The 27,004-nt window shown below is 42.8% G+C and overlaps 1 protein-coding gene across 4 annotated transcripts in view; it reads left to right on the plus strand.

The window, feature by feature from the left end:
- Nucleotides 1-26,141, plus strand: part of KDM4C (lysine demethylase 4C) — a 465,635-nt gene extending 439,494 nt beyond the window's left edge. For all 4 annotated transcript variants that reach the window (XM_066257226.1, XM_066257228.1, XM_066257229.1 and 1 more), the window contains 3 exons: nt 16,369-16,488; nt 20,471-20,563; nt 25,096-26,141. In XM_066257226.1, the coding sequence (XP_066113323.1) occupies nt 16,369-16,488; nt 20,471-20,563; nt 25,096-25,272 (390 nt within the window). In that variant the 3' untranslated portion in view covers nt 25,273-26,141. The remainder of the gene's footprint in view (nt 1-16,368; nt 16,489-20,470; nt 20,564-25,095) is intronic.
- The last annotated feature ends 863 nt before the right edge of the window (nt 26,142-27,004 follow it).

Genomic DNA, 27,004 nt, shown 5'->3' on the forward strand with positions numbered 1-27,004 from the left:
GCAAGTCATTTCATTTTTGGTCCTCTTTAAAATGGGGGCATTTGGCCTAGGGGCTCTTATAGGCCTCTTCTGATTCTGACAGGGGAGGAAAGCAATGAATGGGTTCTCCATAATCATCTGACTGTGAGCATAGGAATGTTCCCTGGCCCGGCTGTCCACTCTTTTGCACATATACATCCTCCTGTCATGATTTCAGGCCTTTATGATCACCTGTGTGGGTAGTGTGAGGCTAGAGCAGGGAATGGCTGTTTATATGGGCACAGACCCCTCACTGCCACATGGCATTTGTATATACGGTATCATTTGGGGACCAGTCATAATTGATCTTTGATGTATTTTTACACACCACGGTGGTTGTTTTGCAGTTGTACATTTTACCATAGAAACTTTCTGGAAGCCTTTTCCATAGCAGTAGACTGAGACCCTTACCTGCCTGTTATATCAGTTCTATACTTTTTGCTTCACCCACTTGGGAGTCACCCAGTGTAAAAGTTAAAACAGACCTTCTTGTGTGTCCAATAGAGAACAAGGTGGTGCTGCATGAGTAGGTCTCCCTCTCAGAGTATTGACCAGAAGGATGTTTCTTTTCTTTGGCCATAGAGGAAGCTGATGTGAAGAGCTGAGGGAATAGAACCAGGGAAACTGAGAGTAGGTTAAGGGAAGATAGTTGTTCATGTGTGTCTGATTTTTCTTCCATTCTTTTTTTTTTTTTTTTTTTACAGGGACAGAGAGAGAGTCAGATAGAGGGATAGATAGGGACAGACAGACAGGAACGGAGAGAGATGAGAAGCATCAATCATCAGTTTTTCGTTGCGACACCCTAGTTGTTCATTGATTGCTTTCTCATATGTGCCATGACCGCGGGCCTTCAAGCAGACTGAGTAACCCTCCCGCTTGAGCCAGTGACCTTGGGTCCAAGCTGGTGAGCTTTGCTCAAACCAGATTAGCCCATGCTCAAGCTGGTGACCTCGGGGTCTCGAACCTGGGTCCTTCCGCATCCCAGTCCGACGCTCTATCCACTGTGCCACCAACTAGTCAGGCTTTTCTTCCATTCTTTTGCATACTCCATTCCCAACACTTCAGAGAAAGAAGAGAGTGTTTAGACAAGGGTTTGGGAAATTTAGCAACCATAATTTTACCTCTGCCTGTAACTTCCAGTGGGACTTGGCCAGGTTGTTCAATGAGAGAATCTTAGTCAGGGTGTTGTCTAGAAGTTCTGAGTAGCCGTGGCTCAGTTCAGGGCTGCTGCATCAATAAGACAGGCTAGGAGTAAGTGTATATAGGTATATAGTCCATGCCACGGCAGAGCTACCCCACTCCTTCCCTCTGTCCTCCTTGGTGATTTCCTCAAACTCCCACCCACTAGAGGAGGTTTCCTCTGCCATACCCAGGGTGAGTGGTTCTCAGGCCCTCTATTGAACACTGCAAGTGGCAGGTAGCTCACTGCCAGTTTATTGCTATAATTATTAGGAAGCATTGGCTTAATTCTAGATAGTGCCTCTGAAATACCCCAAGGGCCAGTTTCTGACCTGTAGAGCAAAATTGAAAGTTAAAATTTTTTTTTCTCTTCGCTCACAGCTTTTTGCATGCTTGTAGTGAACTATCAGTTTCCTCTTGAGTCTTCTCAAATCCAAACAAAACTGTTCTCCTGCCTGAATCACTTAAAATATATTTATTGGGGGAAGGAAGTAATGATTTTTTAGAATGCTTTTCCTCTGGGACACTCAGGACAAAATTTTTTGGACAATGTCCCACTTAAAACATTGCTCTGAGGTGTGAGAACACAGTGCCCCAAACCCAGTCTGACCATGCAAGCAGGCGGGTCTGTTCCTTTGATCCGCTACTGAGCACTCTTCGGTGCAAATAAGAAGAGAGCCTAATGAATTATTTATGCAGCTATTAAAAATCATGTTTTCAGAGGGTATTTAATAGCACAATATAATAAGTGGAAAAATCAGGCTCAAAATTGTATATACAGTATGATCCCAATTATACATAAAAATATAAATATGCAAAAGAAAAATCCTCAAAGGAAATGCATCAAAATGTTACTGATTTTCTCTGGAACATGTAATCATAGGTGATTATGATTTTCAACTTTATTACCTTCTTATAGTTTCCATATGAGCATGTTTCACTTTTATAATCAGAAAAAAAGTCATTTTTGAAAAAGAGCTGAACCCTTCTGAGAATTTTTTATATCGTGACTCAGTTTTCTTGATTTTGCTTATCTAGATTCTTTGAGATTCTTGTTTCAAAATTTTATTTTAGCTTTCCCATTTCTTGAGGTATCTTGAAGCTCTCTGACATATGATAACCACATAATGTGCTAATCTTTCTGTTAAATGCTTCCGCTTTGCACTGTAGTTGTATAATAGGAGTCCTTACACTTATCTTTATTTTTTAAATTATTTTAAATTTGTATTGAATTTATTGGGGTGACACTGATTAGTAAAATAATACAGGTTTCAAGTGTATCATTCTATAATACATCATCTATAAATTATATTGTGTGTTCACCACCCAAGTTTTATTTTTTATTTTAATGCCTGCATTTTCCACTAGAATTGCATAATGTGAAAAACCACATCTGTTTTTCTCACAGCTAATCCTGGGGCAGGAGGTGCTTGAAAATCAGGTGTTGAGTGAATGACTGCCCCTTTATCCTCTTCCTAGCTGTGTGACCTGGGGCACATGCACTTCTTTACCTGTGTGAGGGTTGACACCTGCCTACCTACCCAACTGGGTTGTTTTGTATTTCAACCCGGATAACATTGTCTGATTTTCTATAGTAGGTTATTGGCTTCTCACTGCATTCGTTTTTCACAATTTTAAATCCCAAGGGTCACCTTCTACCAAGGTCTTTCTGTTTCCTCTCTATCATCCTCCAGATGTTCCCTGTTGATATAAATTATGTTCAGTCACAGTTCACTTCAGATTCACCAGCTGCCAGTCACTGTGCTTTTCTTTTCTATTTTCTACTTATAAACATATTAGCTATAATTCTTCCAATAATCCTGTAAGGTTGTATCACCTTTATTTCATTGATAAGGAAACCAGGACATAGGTAAAATAGCTTTTTCCCGATAACAGCTCTTGTGCCCCCAGCAGTGACTCTGGAGCTTGGACGCACTACTAGGGCCATTTCAGTGTGACATGTTCTGTGTGAGCCCAGCGCGTGCTCTGGGAGGTAGACCGTCCACCGTGGAGCAGAACAGACATCTGCAAAGGGAGAGCCAGCGCTCGCCAGTGCTGCCACTCTGATCTCCAAGCCCCCTGGTGACGTGTGAGCACAGGATAGCCTTCCTTCCCCGCAAGGCTCTTCCTTATCTTTCCTTTCATCTTTCTTTGTTCAGCTTTTGGAACTGACATTTATTTTTAGAAAGCATTACAGAGATATTCACCTCAAGCCTGTCTTTCTCCATTTTGCAACATAAATATTTATTGACATAATAAATATTTTGTTTCACTCATGTATTTTAGCCTCTGCTCACAACTATAAAAAGGAGGAAAGATCTGCCCTACAGAGATAGACATTTTTCCCCTTATTTGAATATGTGCAGTTTTACTGCTGGGGTCCTTACGCATTAGTGGCTGCAGGAAAAATTGGAGGAGGATGAGGCCAGCTCAGGGCAGTCCTTAGAAATGGTGTTAGCTGTCTTTCCAAGTTGGGAAGAATAGATGTGTAGCAGACAACCATGTAATCCTGGGCAAGGGAATTGATACCAGTTATTCATAAATTGGAGGTAAATACAAGGATTATTATTGGAATTATTGAAATAAAATATATAAAGCAGTTCAGATGGTGCCCAGTACATGACAAACACTCAGATAGTGTTGTGGTTATTTTTGTTGGTGGCAGTGGCCAGTAATTTTTAGTCAGCTTCTTAATCAGAGGGTCCCTAAGCACAAGACTCCTAGTAACACTTGGAAATTATACATCTTCTATACCTTTATCAAGAGAGGTTATTGAAAGAACATCTTTTAAAATGTACCAGAAAGCTTTAAATATATAGATACCATATATCCTTTACAAACTATATATATCCTTTTCAAGTAGTTTGTATATCAAGAGCTTTTAAGGGTTGAATTTGAAAGAATTTGTATTTTGGCTCCTGGTGGGATGAGGTCCAGGGATCATTGGTGGGCTCGCCCAGAACATTCCTGAGAGGGAGAGAAAGGGGTTGGGGCTATAACTCTGTCCTCCTAGCTTGGCCACACCACTTAGTAGAGTCAATGCGACGGTCTGGCAAACTGTGGGAGCCCCAATAAAATGAAGTTACTGATGTCAGAGGCTCTAGCAGTGATCCTGCAACACTAATGGAGCTGTCGGTTTGCTTCTCGCTTGGGTGTCTGTCTTTAAGCGCTCCCTTACTGCTGTCACCATAGCTTACCTTCCAGCTGAGTGCAGGAGAGTTTTAAATGGGGACGAGGTGATTAATTTAGGTTATATGGAGGGTGATTTAACATTGAGCGAAGTCATGAGGAATTTTGGTTAATCATAAGGAGAAAATTCTTGGTACTGTTGATAATAGGTGGGTGAGTCATGGACCAGAGAGTTCCTACCCCCTGCCATTTACCTGTTATCACGTACAGTACTTCATATTATAGATATTCATGTACATGTTTGAGTTCCCCGCTTAATTCTGAATTCCTTGGGAGAAAGGATAAAAAAAAAAATTTTTGTTGCTGTTTTCCCAATGCTGAGCTCAGTGTTAGACACAGAGGAGACAAGTCTATGCCAGAGTGAGGGAGAAAAGGAAGGAAAAAGGAAAGGTGGGGCCAAAGGGTGGTAATTGATGAATAAGTTATCATTTTATTCACCATTCAGACTCTCCAATTAGCTGCATTCAGACTCTCCAATGCCAAGAACGCAGAGAACCTTTGCTGGCATTTCAGAGCCTCCAGGCTTATCCGTTCTGCCCGTACATGCTCACTGCCTCCCTGTGTCCCTTTCTCACAGGCCCTTGGTCAGATCAGCTCTGCGGAGTCACCCCTGACTCTGGGTACTGACTTTCCCATGCTTCCTCAAAAGAACCAGAAAGTTAGCATCCAAACAAACTGCCTAACTTTATACTTTCTATGCCTTTTAAAGCCTTTGCACACCAGAATCTCACCTATTCCTAATAACATAAAGATGTAACTTCTTTTGGAAATAAGTTCTTCTGAGGCTTAATGTAGTAACTTTCAGAAAACAACCTCCATCTTGACCTCAGTGCCATTACCAGGCTTGTGTTCACTCTTGGGTTATAGCAGAAGGAAAAGTGTATACTAACAAACTAAGTGGCCCTCAGGAATTCGCCAGATGTCAGTGCTATTGTTTCTGTAAACACAAATCTTTCAGAAGTTAGATATAAGTGTCAGGATTTTAGCAAAGTGTGGCTGGTGGAAAAGAATTGCGCTGTTTGAAGGAATAAGGAGGGCATTGTTCCAGCTTAACAGAGACAACCAGAGTATCTCAGAGTACAGAAAGGATGTGTATGCTTCCATAAAAAAAAAAAAAAAATTGGAAAAGGACATTAGACTTAGAGTTTTCTCAGCATGGTAAGTGTCACCATGGAAGTGGGTTGGCTTGAACTCATCATCCCATAGAGTAGACTGAAGTGACAGTGTTTTATAATTAGCACACAACATAGCTCACATAAGATACCTCCTGTGCAGGAGCATTCTAAATTTTCTTTCAGGTGTTTTGGAAGGCTCTTGCTGTGGAAGAGCTGTAGTCAGAGGAAGCAGCATGGAATTAGTTCTTTCTTTATATGTAGAATTTATAGTGTATGCTGGAAGATGATGTCACACAGTGATTTTTAACCTGGCTGAGCATCAGATTGCTTGGGAGGGCATTTAGCTTGAGACTCCACCTTGGATTGACTGATTCGGAGTTTTCTGTGGTGATGAAGATAAGATTTACTGCACTGGAGGAATGAGTCTGATGTTGAATTTTTCAAAAGTGATGAAATTAACTTTATAAATAGTTTATGTACCTTTTTATCAAGTAATTTCTGTTCTAGGAGTCTATTCTAAGAATATCAGTAATTTGAATAAAGATTCATGGAGAAAAATATATAATAGTATTATAGATAATAAGGGAAAATCTGAATGACCTACATATGTCACAGTAGAAAAGTATTTAAATTTCTATATTCATAATGTTGCTTATATTCAGCCAGTAAAATGGAGTTTTTAAATGATAATAACTAAGGACTAAAATCCAAGATGGTAGCAGAGTAGGTGAAAACTACACTCACCTCCTCCCAGGGCCAAACTGGAATTACAACTAAATTATAGAACAATCATCTTGAATAAATGACTGAAGACTAGCTGATTAGAAGTCTTATAACCAAAGGTTTACAAAAGAAGCTACATTGAGACTGGTGGGAAGGGTGGAAATGTGGAAAGGGCTGGTCTAGCTCTTATGGGGGACAGCTGAGATTATGGAGAGATATCTCAGCTGTGAGATGGGGGAGGTTCCCCCTGAGAGGTGTGGAACCTAAATCCCAAGCCAAGCTTCCCAGTCCAGAGCACTAGGGCCAGGAACAGGCACCCACATAACATCTGGCTGTAAAAATCAGTGAGATATCTGCCCATCAAGGAGAAACAAGAGTCCTCTGTTTAAAGAGCCACTGCACAAAATTTCATTACAGCCACTCACCCTGGGTTCCAGTACTGGGGGGGCAGCGTGAACTGGAGTTGCGTGAAGAGAGGCTGTGGTTTGTGCTCTAGGGATAGCTGAAGGGACAGCTGCTAGGATCTCTGTCCTGAGTCATTCTCTCACCACAGATGCCACCTTTCTTGGGTGGAGCACAACCCTCCATAAAGCATCAGCCTGAGGGAAAGCAATAGTCCCACCCTCTGGAATCCTTCTCTGTGGCGCTTACACCCTGCTGAGGAGTCAGCTGCCTCAGCCAGGGTGTTGAGATCTAGGAACGCTCAGGGGGTGTCAGTGACAGAGTGGTGTGGCTTAAGGACAGGGCCATTTCCCCTACTTTCCTGAGAACCCAGCTGGCACTTCCCCCTCACAGGGGATCTTCTAGAACCACCCAGAAACCCCACCCTGCTAAGTTCCATCTCTTAGTGGAATCTGGGGTGGGCTAACTGGTGTGACTCCAGCACAGGGGCCGTTTTTCACTTGCACGCCTGACTTCAGTCATATCCGTCCATTCACATGGCCAAATCTTGATCTGTTTGGGCCTGATGAACTCTGCTGGCCTCACCCTGATGAACCCCTGAGACCACACCCCAACATAAAGACGTGCAATCACCCAGTGGGTGGCAGCTAGATTTGGTATATCTGGGGACATTTTCTGAGTGGCCTAAGATGAAGAACTGGCACTGAATTTGAACCTATAACACCACCTACCTGGTGACTGAGAACTGACCTCATGCAGTTAGAGTACTGTATTGCCATAGGCTCTTTCAGTAACTGAGCCTAACACACAGCTAGCAGGCAGAAGCAGACAGAGGCAAATCTCAGGGTTCCTTGGGACTTTTGCTGACCAGCCTCTGGGCCTGGTTCTGGTAAAAACCAGTCTTGGTGTGCAGCTTGGTTTTACATGTGCACACCCAGGTACAGCAGAGGCAGCCACAAACTATGGATTGCTTGTAGCTCCAAACAGGTTGCAAAAGGTCAGTCACAGGCAGCATCTGACATTGACCTGTACTAGAGTCTCTTCTAAGAAGTTCAAAACCAACCTACCCAGTGGCGAGCTTTAGACAACATTTGAGCAGGATCCAGTAAGCTTCATAAGCAGCATATACAAAGAGAGATGTTGTAGACACCAGACCCTGCTGAGGTGAATTCCGCTTCATGTGGTCAGCACTTACAGAGCCACTCGCATGCTGTGGTTAAGGTTGAGCCTCACAGTCGGCCAGCCTGAAAGTCAACCCCACACACAAACGTGCCAATAGCAGTCAAGGCTCAATTATAACAGGAGGGCCCACAAAACCCACAGAAAGACATTCCGGGAGCGCCCAGCTTAGTGACCAAAGAGACTACCTCACTGGAGCCAACAGGACACCCACTCTATAAGGCTACTCCACCAAGTCTGGGAGTCATAGAAGAGGCAAGCAAAAGGGGAGACAAAAAACAGGCCCCAAATAGAAGAATAGGAGAAATCTCCAGAAAAATAGCTAAATGAATTGGAGGCAAGCAATTTGTCAGATGTAGAATTCAAAGCAATAGTTATAAGGATGCTCAACAGCACGAAAAAGGAAATAGAAGCTATAAAAACAAACCAGTCAAAAATGAAGAATATATCTGAAATGAAGAATACACTGGAAGGAATAAACAGCAGGTTGGATGAAGCACAGAATTGAATCAGCATGTTGGAAGACACGGTAGAAAGAAACACCCAATCAGAGAAGCAAAAAGAAAAAAAATTAAAAAAAAAATAAGGATAGTTTAAGGGAACTTTAGGACAACATGAAACATAGCGATGTACACATCGTAGTGTAGTGGTACCTGAAAGAGAGGAGAGAGCCAGGGATCGAGAACCTATTTGAAGAAATAATGATTGAAAACTTCATTAACCTGGTAAAGGAAAATGACACTCAAGTGTAGGAAGTACAGAGTCCCAGAAAAGATGGAACCAAACAGGCCCATACTGTGATACATCATAATTAAAGTGCAAAAGGTTAGAAACAAAGAGAGAATCTTAAAAGCAGCAAGAGAAAGACAGGTACCTAACAAAAGATCTCTCATAAGACTAGAAAATAAATAAAGGTTTTAGCCATGAGAAAAAAAATTATTTATGTACAGGATGCCATAATTTTAAAAAGTGTATAGAAAAAAATACATAGGAGCATAGAGAAAAAATCAGATAATAACAGCATTTACTTCTGGGTGATGGAAATAAGTTGTTTTTAATTTTTCTGTCTTTTAAAAAAGTTCTATAATTCCCCCAAATTAATATATAATGGAAGCCCAGAACAAAAAGAAAAATATTAAATTTTTTTAATCTTTCTTGATTTCTATATGAAGCGTGATCTCTACATGAATTCTCACAAACAGTCCAGAATTAATCCATCTAAATGTAGTGCATTTCTGGAAAGCAGTCAGCTTGAAGGGCCGTTCTGTGGAGCCTGCTGTTGCTCGTGGTGACTTATCTTCACTGCCTAGGGGACATTTCTGTGGACACTTTCAGACTATGGAGTATATTGAACACTTGGGGACAGGTACAAATCATCTAGGGCCAAGCATTGTGGATGGGTAGGTGGTGCCATGAATAGGTTCCCCTCCTTTTGGAGTCATGATTTTCCTGCTAGTCCCTTTAAGCAAGGATTGGGTAGTCTGGGAAGCCCTCCAGCTTTATTTTCCACCATTAAATGAGTGGTGTCTTCTCCACCCAAACCAGCAGTTACCTATCAGTCAGGGTTCTCAGTTCAGTAACAAAAACTGAGTGTAAGTGATTCAGGCACTGTAGAAATTTAGAGGAAGGCTAAAGGAAGCCCACAGAGTCTCTAGTTCTGCAAAAGAACTAGGTCAGAAAATAGGAGAACAACAGAAGGCTGCCCTGCGGAACACAGCAGGACAAGGCCACAGAACCAGTCCAGGAAGGACACGGCCCCCTCCCCGTGCATGGGCATCCTGGGCCCGGACTCTGCCATTGGCTGCTCTGCTGCCTCCTGAGAGCATTCCTCCCTCTTCGGTTTCTATGCACCCCTGACCGAAGTTCTACACCATGAGAAGGGGCAGCAAACTGGCCAGGCTCCTGCCATGTCTGCTGCCAGGGAAACTGGGTGAAGCAGTATCTGGCATTTTCTACCATCGGTAACTGCAGGCCAGCTCTGCCTCCCCTTAGACTCTGAAGTGGAGGAAGGGATTCAGGAGCTGGGCAGCCAAACAAATGACAGCTAGCCTCTATGATTGGTGCCTGGCTGTCAGTCAGTCTTGTTAATCCCTGCCAGAGACCAGTAATGGTCAGGTGATTATCCCTCAAAATGCCAACAGCTACTGCCATCAGTTTGCTCCTGGTCACTTAAGCATTTTTCCCAAGGGGGACCATCACAGGCTCTAAACTATCTGTGAATTAACTACTGGGAATTCGCATCCCATGTCTTCATCTGGTGCCGCTGGACTGACAGATAGGGCTGCCTACTCTGTCGTTTATACTTGAGGGGAGTAGAGGTGGTCGTGGGCGGGAGGGGGTGTTTATACAGACAACAGTTAAGGACAGCAGCTTCTAGAAGTTTGTGTCAATGTGCCCGGTAAGAATTCCAAGAATATGACTTCAGAATTCAAATGATCAGACTGGCTATTGGGCTTTTCCCTGTAGTTGGAGCAATACAGGAGCTTGGCTCTGACTTTGGCAGGAATATGATGTGACACAGTCCTCTTGCCAAGGCTGATGACCCATCTCAGGCCTTTAATCACAGTTCTCTAATCCACTCTTGACTGTGATTATTATTTTCATATCATGTATTTAGTACCCTTAGCTAGCGGCTTAATGGCAGCTCCAGACACTTGTGTTCCCATGGACAGGACTCTGGCAGATTTTAGGGAAGTTTGCACATCTCTGGAGGCAATACTGTCAATGGTAAACAGCTATTTTTGTCAGGTGGAGGCAAACTGCTCTGGGGGTCTAGACAGCAACTGACAAAAATGCATTAGTCAATGTTTTTTTATTTTTATTTTTTTTTAATTATTTTTTTTTTTCATTTTTTCTGAAGCTGGAAATGGGGAGAGACAGTCAGACAGACTCCCGCATGCGCCCGACCGGGATCCACCCGGCACGCCCACCAGGGGCGACGCTCTGCCCACCAGGGGGCGATAATCTGCCCATCCTGGGCGTCACCATGTTGCGACCAGAGCCACTCTAGCGCCTGGGGCAGAGGCCACAGAGCCATCCCCAGCGCCCGGGTCATCTTTGCTCCAATGGAGCCTTGGCTGCGGGAGGGGAAGAGAGAGACAGAGAGGAAAGCGCGGCGGAGGGGTGGAGAAGCAAATGGGCGCTTCTCCTGTGTGCCCTGGCCGGGAATCGAACCCGGGTCCTCCACACGCTAGGCCGACGCTCTACCGCTGAGCCAACCGGCCAGGGCCTAGTCAATGTTTTTAATGCATATAATTTTCTAGCAAAGGTGTGTACTGTACTTGCTCCGACAATACATTATGAACTGCAGTAGGAAAGACCTTGTTAGCATTTACATCCTTTAATATAATAGATCTCAAATTCTAGAATTCTTTTTAAAAACCTCCCAGGTCACTGAGAACTATGAGGGCGAGGGGCTGGAATTCTCTTTCTCAGTGTGTGGCCCCGGTGGCTGGAGCCACACTGAGAAGCTGTGCTCTATTGTCCGATTCCTGGGGCACAGCCCAGGGAGAGGTAAGCGGCTGAGGGCCTTTTAAAGAGAGGGCAGACCATGTAAGCTGTGGTTTTCCACAAACTAAGTCCCTTCATTTTCAGATATTTTATTTTTATTTTTTTAACAGAAACCATTTTTTTTTTTACTCAGAAATCTAGTCTTTAAATCAAAAGTTCTGTTGTGGTTGAAGTGATCATGGAGCCAAAGCTGATGTGCTCCTCGTAGATTTTAGCTTTTTCAAGGACCCTGACACCCCCACCCCACAGAGCTGTGAAGATCAGTGTGACGGGCCTCCAAGGGTGGACAAGAGGCATCTGTCTGTCCGTAGATTAGGGAGCTAGACATTGCTGACTCCTGTAGTGTCTCACGCAGGTCAGTAAATAGATACTATATTAGTGATTGTGTCAATTATGAGGACACCCAGCAGCTTCTGTTTTGGAGAGAGCAGAGAAACCTAAATATCAAACTTTTCAAGTTCTTTTTCAGCCCAAATATTCCTAGTTCCATTACTGCATTAAATGCTTTGTACTCTGTATAGTCATAGAAAGTTTCTGGCAAGCTCAACAATTGAGACCGCTGATGAATTAAAACCATTTCTCTGTGGAGGAAAGTAGATGTTACAGAAATAACTCTTTTGTGTATTCCTATGAATGCCTTAAATCTATTTGGAATGTATCTGGGACTTAAATAATGAATAACACTCACTAAATGAAGTTATATGCAAATCAAATACATCCATTTTCAGCTGAATGACCTGGCAAAGGGTGAGAAGGTAGCCGGTATGACAAGGAATTGTGCCTCCTGATGGTACAGGGGGAGGGGGAATCCCAGAACCATCTTACATAGTATTGTTAGTTGGTTATTTTTCTTTAGTTTTCTTTTTTTGTTTTTTAGTTTTTAAATTTTTTTTAGAATATTAACTTTAACAGGGTGACATTGATCAGTAAGAGTACATAGGTTTCAGGTAAACATTTCTATAGCATTTGAACTGTTGATTATGTTGTATGCCCATCACCCAAAGTCAAGTAATTTTCTGTTACCATATATTTGTCCCTCTTTACACCCTTCCCCCCTATTCCCTCCTTCATACCCTTACCCCTCCTCTACATCCCTTTCCCCCTGGTAATCACTTTACTTTTATCTATGTCCATGAGTCTCAGTTTTATATCCCACCTATATGTGAAATCATACAGTTCTTAGTTTTTTCTGATTTACTTATTTCACTCGGTATAATATTCTCAAGTTGTTGAGAATAAATGTTGTCGTAAATGTCAGTTTATCATCATTTCTTATGGCTGAGTAGTATTTTATTGTATATATGTACCACATCTTCTTTATCCAGTCCTCTATCGAGGGACACTTTGGTTGTTTCCATGTCTTGGCCACTGTGAACAATGCAGCAATGAGCATGGGTGTGTGTGTGTCTTTACGTACCAATGTTTTCAAGTTTTTGAACACACAATGGAGAAAAGGAAGCCTCTTCAATAAATGGCTCTGGGAAAATTGAAAACCCCCATGCAAACGAATGAAACGAGTACAGTTTGTCCCCTGCACAAAAAATTAATTCAAAATGGATCAAAGACCTAAATATAAGATCCGAAGCAATAAATTAAATAGAAGAAAACAAAGATACTAAGTTCATGGACCTTGACCATAGAGAACAATTTATGAATTTGACCCCAAAGGCAAAGAAAGTAAAGGCAAAAATAAAGGAATGGGACTACATCAAATTAAAAAGCCTCTGCACAGCAAAAGAAACTGACAACAAAACAAATAGGCAGCCAACTAAATGGGAGATGATATTTGCAAACCACAGCTCTGAGAAGGTGTTAATGTCCAAAATCTATAGAGAACTCACAAAGCTCAGCAACTAACAAGCAAACAATCTAGTTTAAAAATTGGGGAGAGGCCTTGAACAGACACTTCTTTCAAGAGGACGTACAAATATATGACATATGAAAAGATATATGGAAAGATGCTCATCTTCATGAGCTGTTCAAGAAATGCAAATCAAAACTACAATGAGATACCACTTTACAGCTGTTAGATTGGCGACTATCAATGAGACAGGTAATATAAGTGTTGGAGAGGCTGTGGAGAAAAAGAAACCCTCATTCATTATGGAAGAAAGTATGGTGATTGTTCCTCAAAAAATTAAGAACAGAATTACTCTATGACCCAGCAATCCTTTTCTTTAGTTACCTACTGTGAATAAAGGAAAAAGAGTTCTAAGATCAAGAAGGTTGAGAAAGCACACTGAAGTGTCTTCCCTGGATTTTGACGTGAAAGGGTATGAATTGATCTGGATCTTTGTGACAGATACAGAACAAAGCTAGGTTGTGGCTGAGTCAGAAGTTTTTTGAGACCAGACCAAATTAGAATTTGTTGCTATTAAAAGAGTTGATTGACAAATAGATATCAATCTGTATCTCAGGCATTTAGTTTTCAAACATCTTAAAAAAAAGAATTGTTTCCTGCTTGGTAATGTTGCATCCATTAGTAAATTAATAAAGTTATGCTTTCATGATAAATACGTCAGGTATGTTTACACTTTGCTTAGTCCAGGTTTCCGTGGCCATTGCCACACCATGGTGACATGGTCCCTAAAATTTTAAGCCAAGATTGGTTTGGGAGAGTTATTTTATAAGCTAGAAAACCTCTGTCGAAGGTTAAGTCTGTAAAACGAAGGACCTTACTCTCCTGGGTTTTGGTGCATGAGTAAATACGGAGTATAGCCTCCATAATTCCTTGAGGCCTTGCCTCACCTCTGTTGGGACTGAAGAAGGGTCCAATAAATAGAACTTATCCTCCTTGAAGAAAAGCAATATAGAGAGACAAGTCAGGATTTGGAGATTTAAAAAAAATCTTTATTACAAATAAAGCAGCTATTGTAGAATGGGGCTCATATCTGTCGGCAAACAGCTTTTCTAATATTCGACTTGAGAATTTGACAGGCCTCCTAGGCACACCACCAGCTCCTTTCCAGGGAGGATCAGGGCAGAATGAGTTCTCTGACCATAGGGTGGCTCCAAAGGGAAAGGGAAAGTGAGCAGTGAAGACAGAGTTACTTGTGGCCTGGCTCACAGCCCCTGGGCATCTCAGCATGTTTTTATAGTACCACTGGGCCAAAAGAAATACCAAACAGTTTCATCTACTAAGTAAGTTAGGTTCTCAGCAAGTTAGTAGTGGTAGAAAGCTGGTGTCTAACAAGTGGCGCTGTGCCTCTGAAAATACCGCACAGGCCCCTGTGAGCTTCCTGTGGCACCCAAGGCTCTGTGACAGTCTCCTCTGAACTTGGCAATAAAATTAAGTAACTTCTTACTCTCTTAGAAGAGCGAATGAATGAAGGAGTAGGAAAAAGACCAGCAGCACTGCCCTAATGGGGCTTCCTCCACAGGGAAGAAAACTCTAGGAGATGGAAGAAACATACTAGTCCCAAAGCATCACCAAAGTATCCAGGTTTCAGCTCAGAGTTACCCCAGAGCTGATGTGGCTCCCTGCCTTGGAGACAGGACAGTTTGTATCGAGAATGCTTTTAGTACCACATACATATTTAGAATGGAAATGGAAAGTGAGGTGTAGCCCCAGGGACATGGCGAGGATACGTTTCTATAGCCTGCGCTTTCAATTCTGCATGCCGGAAGTCAGACATTGTGAAGGCCTGGTATGACCTTATTTTCATTGGACCAGGTTAGATACAGACTGTCAGTTCTGCAGAGCCTCTGAGCATACAGTTTTCTTTGTACATGGCTCTCAAAGGAAGCACAGCCTATATGGAGAAAAATGAATAGCTGAGCTTTTCCTGTGTACTCTGACCCCAACAATAAAATGGCCACTCCATTAACTCTGTTACAATGCAAAATTTCTATTAATTATGAAAAGTAATACATGCTGGAATTCTAATCGTAAACAACTAAATATTTTCTCTGTGTGCCTCTCACTATACCACAGAACTATGCCCTGCCTGCATTTATAGCTTGATTGGTCAAGTATGCATTTCAGTCAGCTTTGCCTCATCAGTAAATCACCAGTATTAGCAAAATATGAATCGCTAAATGTGCAAAAAAAATGTGCCAAAGTAATCAAGTATTTAATTCATTTATATTAAAATTTTGTTGTCCCATACCAAACACATAAATTTAAAAGTTTGCAACTATGTCTATAGAAGTGTTTTATTATTTTACCTGTACTCCCCACACACAAGGAAGACAAAAATCACCTTCCAGAATGAAGTGGGAAATACGCTCTGAATCCCTGCCTGCAGAGGCGGCAGTGCTGAATAGAATACCTGGAGTGGGAGGACCGGTTATGGCTGTCTCCAGGGTTGCCTGTGGAGAGAAGTGGGCTAGTCACTTACTGGGAGAGGCCACCGGGTAGAATGCCTGTGGGGGAAGGTCAGGGGTCTTCAGAAGAGGCTGCCAAACAGGACCCAGTGCCCCAGCCTCGCCCACCATGCTCAGATGCTCCCTGTGTTCCTGTTCTTTGCTGCTCCCTCAAGGCCTAGCAACTGCCATCTCTCTGGGCCCCTTCCCCACCCCACTGTTCCCTGGGGGTCCTCAGCTCTCCTATCCCGCTTCACTCTTAAAGGAGCTTCCTCAAAGGCCCAGGTTCCTTGCCAGAAAAGCAGGGATAATTAATAACCTCTGCCTACTTCATGGAGTGATTATAAGGATCAAATGAGATGTATGCTACAGCATTTTGTTAACTGCAAAATGCTGCATAAATGTCAGGTGTTATAAATCATTAGCTGGTCTATTCCTCAACTAACACATTTTTTATGTATATTTTACTCACCCTCTGAACAATTCTTTGTCAAATAACAAATGTAAATGCTGCTGTTTTTTTCCTGCTTGGATTATGGTGGTTCCTTTGTAACTTTATGATGTAGGCTGAATCTTTAAGTACTCCTTTGGCTCATATCTCTTCCCCTGAACACCCATGCAAGATCATAATCCATAAAACACAGAGGCAATAACTCCTTTTAATTGCCAGGAGTTCATCACTTGCTAAGTTCTAAGTGCAGTCATTGAGACACTTGCCTTGAGAAGCCTGCCTCTGTTTGTTCCGCAGAGCCGGGACTGTGTGAAGCTGGGCCCTCCTGCCGAGGGAGAAGTCGTCCAAGTGAAGTGGCCAGATGGCAAACTCTATGGGGCAAAATATCTTGGATTGAATGTGGCCCACATGTTCCAGGTGAGTGCTGCCCCATGCCTGGTGCTGCTGAGCGGACAGGAAAAGTCAAAGGGCAGATTGTATACCCAGTGTGCTTTGATCAGTAAGTTATATCAATATGGGGTACCTCTTATTTCATAGAGAAGAGGTCAAGATTTGTTGTCTGATGACCCAGGTATTGGAGTTTTATTATTATGTTTAGCACTAGGAAACCCTAATAACATTTGGTAGATGGTAAGGGACATTGTTAGGCTGGGAACGTAAGCAGCAGCATATTATGCTGCTTTCCTGTGCCTTCATTATATGGGCAGAAACTGATTGGCTGGTTTATTTCACCATAAGCCAAGACAGTGATGGCTATTCATCAGCCATCAGTCCTGAATTTGTGGCTTTTCCTTGAGAGACATGACCCCCACTGGGCATCTCAGCAAACCTGGATCGATGGTGTATTGATACAGATGTGGCCAGCCTTAAAGGAATGCTGTTTAATGAAAAGTACAGCTATCAGTCAGATATTCTGTTTATGAGTGAACTCTACATTTTATTAACCCTTTGAGTAGTATGAATGTTCATGTACGTCCTCATGCCTCCTGACCATCCAGAGTACAATTGTAACAAAAATTTTTATTTTAAAAATGTGTAAGGCATTATTAAACAAAGGCAAATGTATGTTCTTATTTCCATAAATTGGTTATGAAACAAACATGATTTTAAGTTAATAAAACTGGAACTGGAACTAATTTCATTTTTTGGAAAAAGAAACTCACTTCTGGGGGTCAGCGAGCATGAAAAAACTTACTACTCAAAGGGTTAAGGAGTATGTGTACAATTAAAACATGAATTTTATCCCTATCAAAAATGAGAGTGAGTTCATCTCTAGCACGGAAAATGACATGGATGGCACACATGCACTTACGTTTCTTCAGAAAGACCTTAAAAAGGGACACATTTGTTAAAGCCAGTACACTGTATTACTTTCAGTAGCACGATGGCAGAAATCAACATTCTCAGGCTCAGCAGTAAAAGCAGGAAGGTTGAAGTAATGGAGAAAAAGCAAGAAGGTTCAGGCCTGTTCAGTTAAAACCAGCTTGAGAATGATGAGACTGCCAGTTCCAGCAGAGCCATTCAGAGACCCACGAGGGGCAGGGGGCAGATGGAAGAATGCATTGTAAGACACTGCGTCAGGGCCTGGAGCACAGTGTCATTAGAAGTGTTCAAAGAAGTTTGGAAACTTAGGGGAGGACATTTTCTTAAGGTCTAGAAAAACCCAAGAGGAAGGGGAAAGGGAGGACGTTGACTTACATCGTGTATTTGCATGTGTGCATGTGTGTAAAGGGCTTTCCCCCTTGTATTGCTGGCAATGCTAAGTTGCACATTCAGGTCATTTATAATAGGACAGATGCTACAGCTTCTTAGCATCAGAGTGTCCAAAATTAGACAGAAACCTCAAAACATTTTCAAAAAGGAAATAATTTCATTTTTAAAAGGAAATAATTTCATTTAATTAAACAATAAATGCAAAAGTGAAGCATCTCACATGTAGCAAAGCTATCTGCTACATGAAAGTATCATAATGAGGGCATGTTGAAATTCAGGCTAATTAGTAATCAGTGTGTTAACTTCAGTTGAATTTAAGATGGCCTGTCAACATATAACTAGCAGCATATTTATAGACATAATGAAAAAGTTAAGACTAATATTAAAATAGTCTCTCAAGTACAAGTAGTTTAAAATTCCTCATTAAACTAAGTGGCCTTTTGAGATCATTTTGTTTTGTGTCTAATAATTCAACTTCACCATTGAGTAAGTAAAGACATTTGTAGAAATAGACATAACTAAAATACCTACTGCACAGTGATAAGTATACTAAGGATACTAAATGAGTATACTATACTCATTTTCAAGTGAGGGCAAAAAGGATGATTGAATTTAGTAACTTGTTTAAAAGCAGGTGTCTGGGAGAGGGAACGGTCAGCATTTGCACTCAGCTCTGTCCCAGTGATGGTTAACAGCCAGCGATAGTCCCTGGGGTTATTCGTGGAAGCCTGCATCCCAGGAGACCCCGCAGTCCTGGGCACACCAGGGCAGTTGGTCACTTTAGCATATTCCCCTTTTTGTTTATAATTGCCTTTTTCTCTTGTAGAATTTTCAAATGATCAAAAACAGCAGAAATGATAGGTGGTTCTAGCTACGCTATCAAATTGTATAAGTGAGATGACACTTTGACCTAACTAAATGTTAAATAAACCATTCTGCTAAAGCAAGGCCAGGAGAAAAGCCTTCCCACCTCAGCCTTCTGGGGGTGACAGGAAGAGCTCTCCTGTGACAGAGACCTAATTCCACCCTACTGTTCCAGCCCAGTCAGATGTGAGCAGGACACAGACAGTAAATTTAATTATGCAGTTTACTATAATATTGTGTTTAAACTCCCTGTTTTAATTAACATAGTTCAGCTCCATGCTTTAACTTACCTTTTAACTAGAAGTGCAGAGATATTTTTATTTATTTATTTATTTAAACAAACAAACAAACAAACAAACAAACCCTGGCCAGATAGCTTGGTTAGCTGGAGCATTATCCTGGTGGAAGGTTGCCAGTTCGATTCCCTGTTCAGGGCATTGTCCTGGTGGAAGGTTGCCGGTTCGATTCCCCGGTCAGGGCACATACAGGAGCAGCCTAATGTTCCTGTCTCTCTCTCTCTCCCTATCTCTCTCTCAAAAACAAACAAACAAACAAATAAATAAAGTAAATTTAGACAGACAAATTAGAGACTTCAAAAATACCCTAAGTGATGCAGAGTTGGAATAAGTTAGATATTCTACCCTGTTTACATCCTTTTTGTTGTTTCCCCCTAAAGAGTTCATTAGGAATAAACCTGAACCAGCAACAATCCCATCCAATAAGGCATTTGATTAAGTCCCCAAAGCTCTGGGTTTCTGTTAACCTGTGCCACTTACACCCTTTTCTCTGATAAAATCTCCTCAAATGTTGGAGGTAAAAATGGTTATGAAATAATTGCTTCCATTTTACTTGCTTGAAAAAATGTTTTTAAACATTTTCAGTTTAGGTGATAATATATTTTTTAAACATTAGTGTGGTTTCATTGTTATGAGGGTGAGAACCTGAGATTTTTCTGGCTGTTTAGTTCAATTTGACAAGAGTTTTGAACGTTAAAGCTCTGTAAGAACTTGAGAAATTATTTTCTCCAAAGGATTATTATATCATCACTTCTTTCTCATAGAGAAACAGCCCTCCTGCTTAGGTTGTCAGAACCTCTTAAACAGCTCATCTTAAATTAGCCACAATCTCACATTCTGAGAAGTTACTTGAGCAGCAATTTTTTTTCTTTGTTTTTGCCTTGGGGGATAAAGCTTTTATATCACATATTCTAAGACAGCTGTTTTCAAGAATTTTTACATGTTTGAAAACATATTTCATTGTTTGTTTGTTTTTTTTGTATTTTTCTGAAGCTGGAAACGGGGAGGCAGTCAGACAGACTCCCGCATGCGCCTGACCGGGATCCACCCGGCACGCCCACCAGGGGCGATGCTCTGCCCCTCCGGGGCGTCGCTTCTGTTGCGACCAGAGCCACTCTAGTGCCTGAGGCAGAGGCCATGGAGCCATCCCCAGCGCCCAGGCCACCCTTGCTCCAATGGAGCCCTGGCTGTGGGAGGGGAAGAGAGAGACAGAGAGGAAGAAGAGGGGGAGGGGTGGAGAAGCAGATGGGCGCTTCTCCTGTGTGCCCTGGCCGGGAATCAAACCCGGGACTCCTGCACGCCAGGCCGACACTCTACCACTGAGCCAACCGGCCAGGGCCTCATATTTCATTCTTAGTTTGATGAGGGAAAGACCTCTTCTTCCTTCCTTGGCTGTTGGCTGGTTCCTTTATTTATTCTGCTTCATTGTTTTTTCCTTTTTCTATGTCATTAATTGGAACCCTGAAAGAAGTGGTCAGTGCTTGATTATTTTTTAATATATATCATGATGTCTTATTTTTCATTAGGTTGAATTTGAAGATGGATCCCAGATAGCGATGAAGAGAGAGGACATCTACACTTTAGATGAAGAGTTACCCAAGAGAGTGAAAGCGCGTTTTGTAAGTGCTGGCAAACGCCAGTCAGGGCCTGTGGTGTGATTCCCTTGTCCTCTCCCAGCGGAAACATGCTTAGGCTCTGGGTTGATATGGAAGAAAGCCAATGCAATTCTTCCCTTATTGAAACCTGTTGAATGCAAACCTCAAATTTGGCCCAAGTCAGGGAAACCAGTAGAGGTTCCTTATTTTTTTTCTCCCCAATAATGTCAAATGATGCTTCTTTGTCTTAATATTTATTGGCATACAAAAATAGTTGTTGAATATGTGCTCTCTCTATGTAAGGCATTGGGAGCATACAGAGACCCTGAATGCATTTATAGTCTGGTTAGTAGAAGCAACATTAGAAAAGTTTTCAGTAGTAGATTCAAGAGGTCTTGGCATAAGTGGGTGCCTAGATTTCTATAGCCTTATCATATATTTCTGTAAAGGTGAATTAAGTTCTCTACCTTTCTTTTGTTTTAGGTCTAACAAAGACCTAAAAACACTGAATAACTTGTCAGCCGTTCATTAACGTCTGTGTCAGTTCGTCATTAAATTAAGCTCGTACTTGTGTAATAAAAGGAATAAAGACAGCCCACAGACTAGTTGTGGGAGTACTAAGCAGTTTGGTAAAAAAGAAAATGCTATTAGTTTCAAGCCCTGTACATACCATTAAAAGATAAATAAACATGGAAAAATAATCAAAACTGAAGTTGTTAAAAAATATGATTCACAAAACTTAATTTTTTTCATTATTATATCATAAAATATTTAGTGGACCCTGAAATGAAATCAGTTTTACTCATTTCGAGTTTCATTCCACTGCATCTGCAAAATAACAAATACTGAATAGGGACATTTGAATGAATGGGAGTTTTCTGACTAAAATGAACATTTTTTTTCTGAATAAATGGCACCCTTAGTTTTAGTTAGTTGCTTCTGCTAACAAGATACGCATGTTTATGTTATACTTTTCTGCAGAGATAGAGTTACTATAGATTGTTTTGGAAAAACCATAGGTTTACTTAACTGTTTATATTTAGCTTATATATTTCTGTAAGCACCTTTCCTGTCAGGTGAGAACAGGCCACTGCATCAGATGTGAAATGATTTCGCGGCTGCATCCTTGGCAGGGAGGCCCTGCGAAGTGAGGTAGTCCCGAGAGAGAAGAGTGACAGGAAGAGCGCTGCTCCCCCTGCAGGGGCACCTAGGAGACCCTGTGCCTGATGATAGGTTAGCCACCAGATGATAAACTTCAGGAAAAGAGAAAATTAAATAATTTTATTGTAAAGATATCAGCTGGGTCTTAACAAACCTCAACTACTGTGTAACTTGTCAGTGTTCTTGGTCTTGAAATCTCTTGAGAACAACTTTCCTTTTCAAAATGGTAGAGGTGACTGCCTCTCCTCCTGTGCTCTTGGGTTCCATGGACTCTCCCTCCTCTCCCCTTTCTTCCCTCCTTTCTCCTCCTCTTTCCCTTTTTATAATTAAAAAAAAATAATTGCCTAGAGATTTCAAGGATGGGAAATGGAGTAGGTCACCTGCTGGAAGTCTTCAGGTCTTTGGTTTTCTCCTATGAGCCTGGTCTTGTAGATTTCACACACTATATCTTTATTGTAGTAAAATAAATCATTTTGCTTTTGTCCCTGATCACAATCTGTTACACAGTAGATTTGGCTCCAATAAGAGGATGCCCTCTCCTGTAGTTTTATTTGAATTCAGCTCCTGAGTTTTCTAAGGTCCATTTTTCTGAACAATTATACCAAATTTAACCTTTTTCTTTTTTAAGTTCTCAGAGAAAAAACATGTTAATTGAGGAAAGGTAGTGAAAACTCTATGTCACATATGTAATCTGAATATAACCTGTTATCGAGCCTAGTAGAAAATACCTTCAGGATCAAAGGCGCACGGTCAGGAGATGTGCCTGCCACCTCTGCTTTTATTGAGTCAAAGACTCGGGCGCTCCTGCTGTCTTTTCCTTCAGTTAGTATATAACCCTCTGGCTCTTGCTTAATTTATCTATGACTGCTACTTTTTTTCCAGTTGGTGAAACAAATCTAATTGGAAAAGTCATTGATGGAAGATATTTATGACTAGAGAAATCTCTTTTGTGTGTTGTAAAGAGGGGTGGGTTAACAGCCCTCACTGGGTGGCCATGTTTTAATGACTTGTGCTCACCCAGACACATGCTGACTTGCAAAGAAATTTTTCAAAAGAGTCAGCAGTCCACCTCAGTGATTGTGCTGGGTTCTTTCCCACTAATTTCACAAACAGCCCCATTACCTTTATTGTCTCACAGAATAACCATGGCAATGCTACATAATTAACTACAGCTAGTGGTAAATTGGTTTTATTGTGTTTGAGAGGCTGACTTTTGCTATTCTCACACAGTGACAACACTTTTTATAGACATTTTATTTTTCTCCTATGCTAACTTTAGCACTTTTAAAAGAAAAAAATTATGCAGAGGCAGTCCCTTCCCCAGCATGGATGAAACAAAAATGCTTGCCCTCAATGGCAGAGGTTGCCCAACCCACCCACAGTCTTTCTGGAGGAAACAGAGTAGTGTCTGGGGGACCCATTGGAGGCAGCCTGTTACCCCAGGTAACCGTCTCCTAACTGGCGGGGAACACGCCCAGCTGTGCACTTGGGTGTATTTTTTAGTTCTCAGGCTTCTTTGTAACTGTTCCAGCATTTGCCTCTTCTTCACGATTGACTATGTGTTTTCAAGCCCTAACAGTTGGACTGTGCCTCTGTCACCAGCCTCAGTGACACAGAAGGTGCACCACACATTAGTGTTATTCAGAGTGATTCAACTCAGTAAAAACCAGTTGGGAACACCTTTTAGGAGACACTGTAATAAGGAGTTAGGGAGCAGAAACAGGATTTTTAAATGTAGACTTTACCTGAGCATAACAGAAACAGCCCATGTTCCTTTCCCTAGGTAGCGCTTAGCTGAGCAGTGAGCAAGTGCTGGGTGCTGCAGGGTGCTGAGAATGTGTACTTAGGTACTCAGTTGCTAATATCCTCACCCTCAAGGGTTTTAGGAAACCGCTGATGGGAGAAGCTTAACTGTCCCTTATCCCTGCCACTGCCCTCATTCTACTGCATTGACAGTGAAGTGTTACAGGATCCCAAAAGAAGGGCCCTCACATTTGCCGGTGACAGAGAAGGTGGAATATCTTCCATGCAAAGGAAACAGTGCGTCTAAAGGCAGAAACGCATGCACGAGCCAGTAGTGTGGCCGAGAACAGAACACTAGTCAGCCTGGCCGCAGTGTGGGGTAGGATTATTCCAGGCTACATGGGACCAGTCTAGGAAGCTAGGATGTTATCTTGAAGGCAGTTGGGCTCTTGAAAGATGATAAGCATGGATGTCATTTAGTCAGAAAGTTTTAGAGAACGTCCACCTACTGGTCCTATAGAAATTAGCTTAGGATATAGCATTTATTGCAATGCCTTAGAAGAGTAGGTATGAGGGCCTGCACCATAGGGTCAGTAGGGTTAAAGAATAAAGGATGGAGGGCTTCATGTAGGAGGGGTCGTGGACAAGCTGGGGATAGGGTAGAATTTACAATAACTTTTAGGTTTCTGATCAGTGTAGCTAGATCAGCGGTTCTCAACCTGTGGGTCGCGACCCTGGTGGGGGTCAAACGACCAAAACACAGGGGTCGCCTAAAGCCATCGGGAATCCCAATGGTCACGACCCACAGGTTGAGAACCGCTGAGCTAGATGGACATGGATAGTTGTGCAGTTTGTGAATTGTAGACAGGACAGTGATGGAGAAGGAAGAGTTTGAGTTCCAGCTAAGACAGGTTGATTCAAAGTGCCTCTAGGATAAACACTCTGAAATGCCCATTGCGCAGTTAGACACACAGGCCTGAGCACAGGAGGAGGTGTGGACTAGAGTGAGAGATGTCAGCATCACGGGAGAAGATGCAGGAGTTGAAACCACGACTGTCGTTGTGAAGACCTGGGGAACAGAGGTAGAGAGGAGAAGGCCAGGGGTAACAGAGTTGAGCAAATAGTTAAGAAAGGGGACCCCTAAGACATCAATGGTGAGCAGCCAGAGGAGAAGGAGGGGCTTTTAAAATGACAGAAAAGAGAGCTTTGAGCAATAGTTAGGCGACAGAATAGTCCCATAAATTTAGGTTAGAAAAGTGTCATAAAAACGAGGACTTGAGCAAGGACTGTTTCAGGGAAGCAGTGTGGGCAGAGACCCAGAGTAAATAGGAACAGGGGTGAATTAGAGATGACTGTTGACATTTCTCAAAACTGGCTGGGCAGGAGCCACAGAGAAGATGGAGAGGGGGAGATTTAAATGAGAAGACTTTACTCCTGCTCGTGTTGCGAAAGGTCCCTGGGGGTCGGAAATCCTGAAGAAAGGGGAGCTAGATGGAGGTAGGAGACTAGAGCAGGTAGGGGGGTTCCAGAGCCCCCCATGTGGGGCCCTTCCACCCTGGGCACCCCTCCCAGCTGCCTGGATCAGATTTCTGTGCATTCTTGTCATGGTCAAATGTCATGCTCTTCTGCAATGTAACACTGGCTAATTTTAGTCCACAGCCTCTGATATGCGATTTGAAGACACATTTTATGGAACAGACATAATCCAAGGAGAGAAAAAGAGACAAAGAGTGCTGAGCTCCAGGTTTAAGAACGAATATGTGGATGACCCCGTGTACCGCACTTTTTTGAAGAGCTCTTTCCAGAAGAAGTGCCAGAAGAGACAATAGTCTGATGCGCTGCCGTGGGCTGTAGGCAGCTTGGGTGGAAGAGGACGCGCAAAGGGACGGCCATGGGGCTGTGCCCTGGGCTCTACTGCGGTAGGTGACAAGCTGTGTCTCTGACTTCCCAGCGTGTGGTAACCCAGACCACAACATACACGTTATTCATTGGCTACAACCTGAAGTCATCCCCTAGTCTTGCTTTCACTTGTGAGCAATTTTCTTTTATGATCCCAAAGGACTTTCCTAAATGAAAGGAAATAATAGTGAACCACCCACCCAAAAGCCACTGCCAGAGGAGGTGGGTCCCCACGTGTGGCTTAGGTCCCTAGTTAGGAAACACATGGAAACTTCTCTCCCCAGCCTGGCAGGTGGGGGCCTCAACACCCAGCTGGATGGGTGATAATTTATATATTTTCCACAGTCAGGGATGAACTCTTATTTGTTTTAAATGGCAGTTTTTATAAAACATTTTTAAAACTCAAATGGCATGTATGGTAATAAGATTTACCCGTGTGCTATCTGTAGTTCCCGTATACAGAACTTTTGCATTGTTTTATATCCCTATCACTTTTGATTGTGTCTGATGAGAGCTGAGTTGTTTGGCCTTTGTGAAATTTTTGGCTCTTGAGAAAGAATTCTTATGAATTGTATGAGAATTTTATATATTTAAAGAGAGAGATCTGGACTGTTATTTTTAAACACTTTTTTTCATAATACATATTTTGAGTAGATATTTATAAAATGTTTCTTTCATTATGCGTTTGTAATATTAGAGTTTAAATAAATATGCTTTGATGCATAGTTTTGAATTAATATGATTTTTCCTTTTTAAACCAGCCTGAAAATGTACTAGTGTTTAAAAATAAAGATTTCCATTTTCTCCAGTTCTGTCTTTTGACTTGCTTATTATTCATCTGGGTTTCAACCAGGAGGAAAACAGGTTGTGTTGGGGAGTTGGCTCGAGAGATCCGGGCGCCCAGGTCTGTCAGAGCCTTCTTCTCCTGGGCGTCTTACCAACGGTGGACACAGAGCCGAGCATTTCTGGCATCTCACCAGGGGTTAGGCCCTTCGCCTGCCCGCATTGCCCGCTGGTGCTCCTCAGCTCCTCCTCTGGGGCCTTCCGGAAGGGGTCTGCACCATGGAGCCTGCAGCTCTTTCTCACCAGGGATCAGGCCCTTCGCCTGCCCGCATTGCCCGCTGGTGCTCCTCGGCTCCTCCTCTGGGGCCTTCCGGAAGGGGTCTGCACCCTGGAGCCTGCAGCTCTTTCTCACCAGGGATCAGACCCTTCGCCTACCCGCATCGCCCGCTGGTGCTCCTCGGCTCCTCCTCTGGGGCCTTCCGGAAGGGGTCTGCACCCTGGAGCCTGCAGCTCTCTCTCACCGGGGATCAGGCCCTTCGCCTGCCCGCATCGCCCACTGGTGCTCCTCGGCTCCTCCTCTGGGGCCTTCCGGAAGGGGTCTGCACCCTGGAGCCTGCAGCTCTTTCTCACCGGGGATCAGGCCCTTCGCCTACCCGCATCGCCCGCTGGTGCTCCTCGGCTCCTCCTCTGGGGCCTTCCAGAAGGGGTCTGCACCCTGGAGCCTGCAGCTCTCTCTCACCGGGGATCAGGCCCTTCGCCTGCCCGCATCGCCTGCTGGTGCTCCTCGGCTCCTCCTCTGGGGCCTTCCGGAAGGGGTCTGCACCATGGAGCCTGCAGCTCTTTCTCACCAGGGATCAGGCCCTTCGCCTGCCCGCATCG

This window comes from Saccopteryx bilineata, chromosome 2 (assembly GCF_036850765.1).
Source record: "Saccopteryx bilineata isolate mSacBil1 chromosome 2, mSacBil1_pri_phased_curated, whole genome shotgun sequence".
Lineage (NCBI taxonomy): Eukaryota > Metazoa > Chordata > Mammalia > Chiroptera > Emballonuridae > Saccopteryx > Saccopteryx bilineata.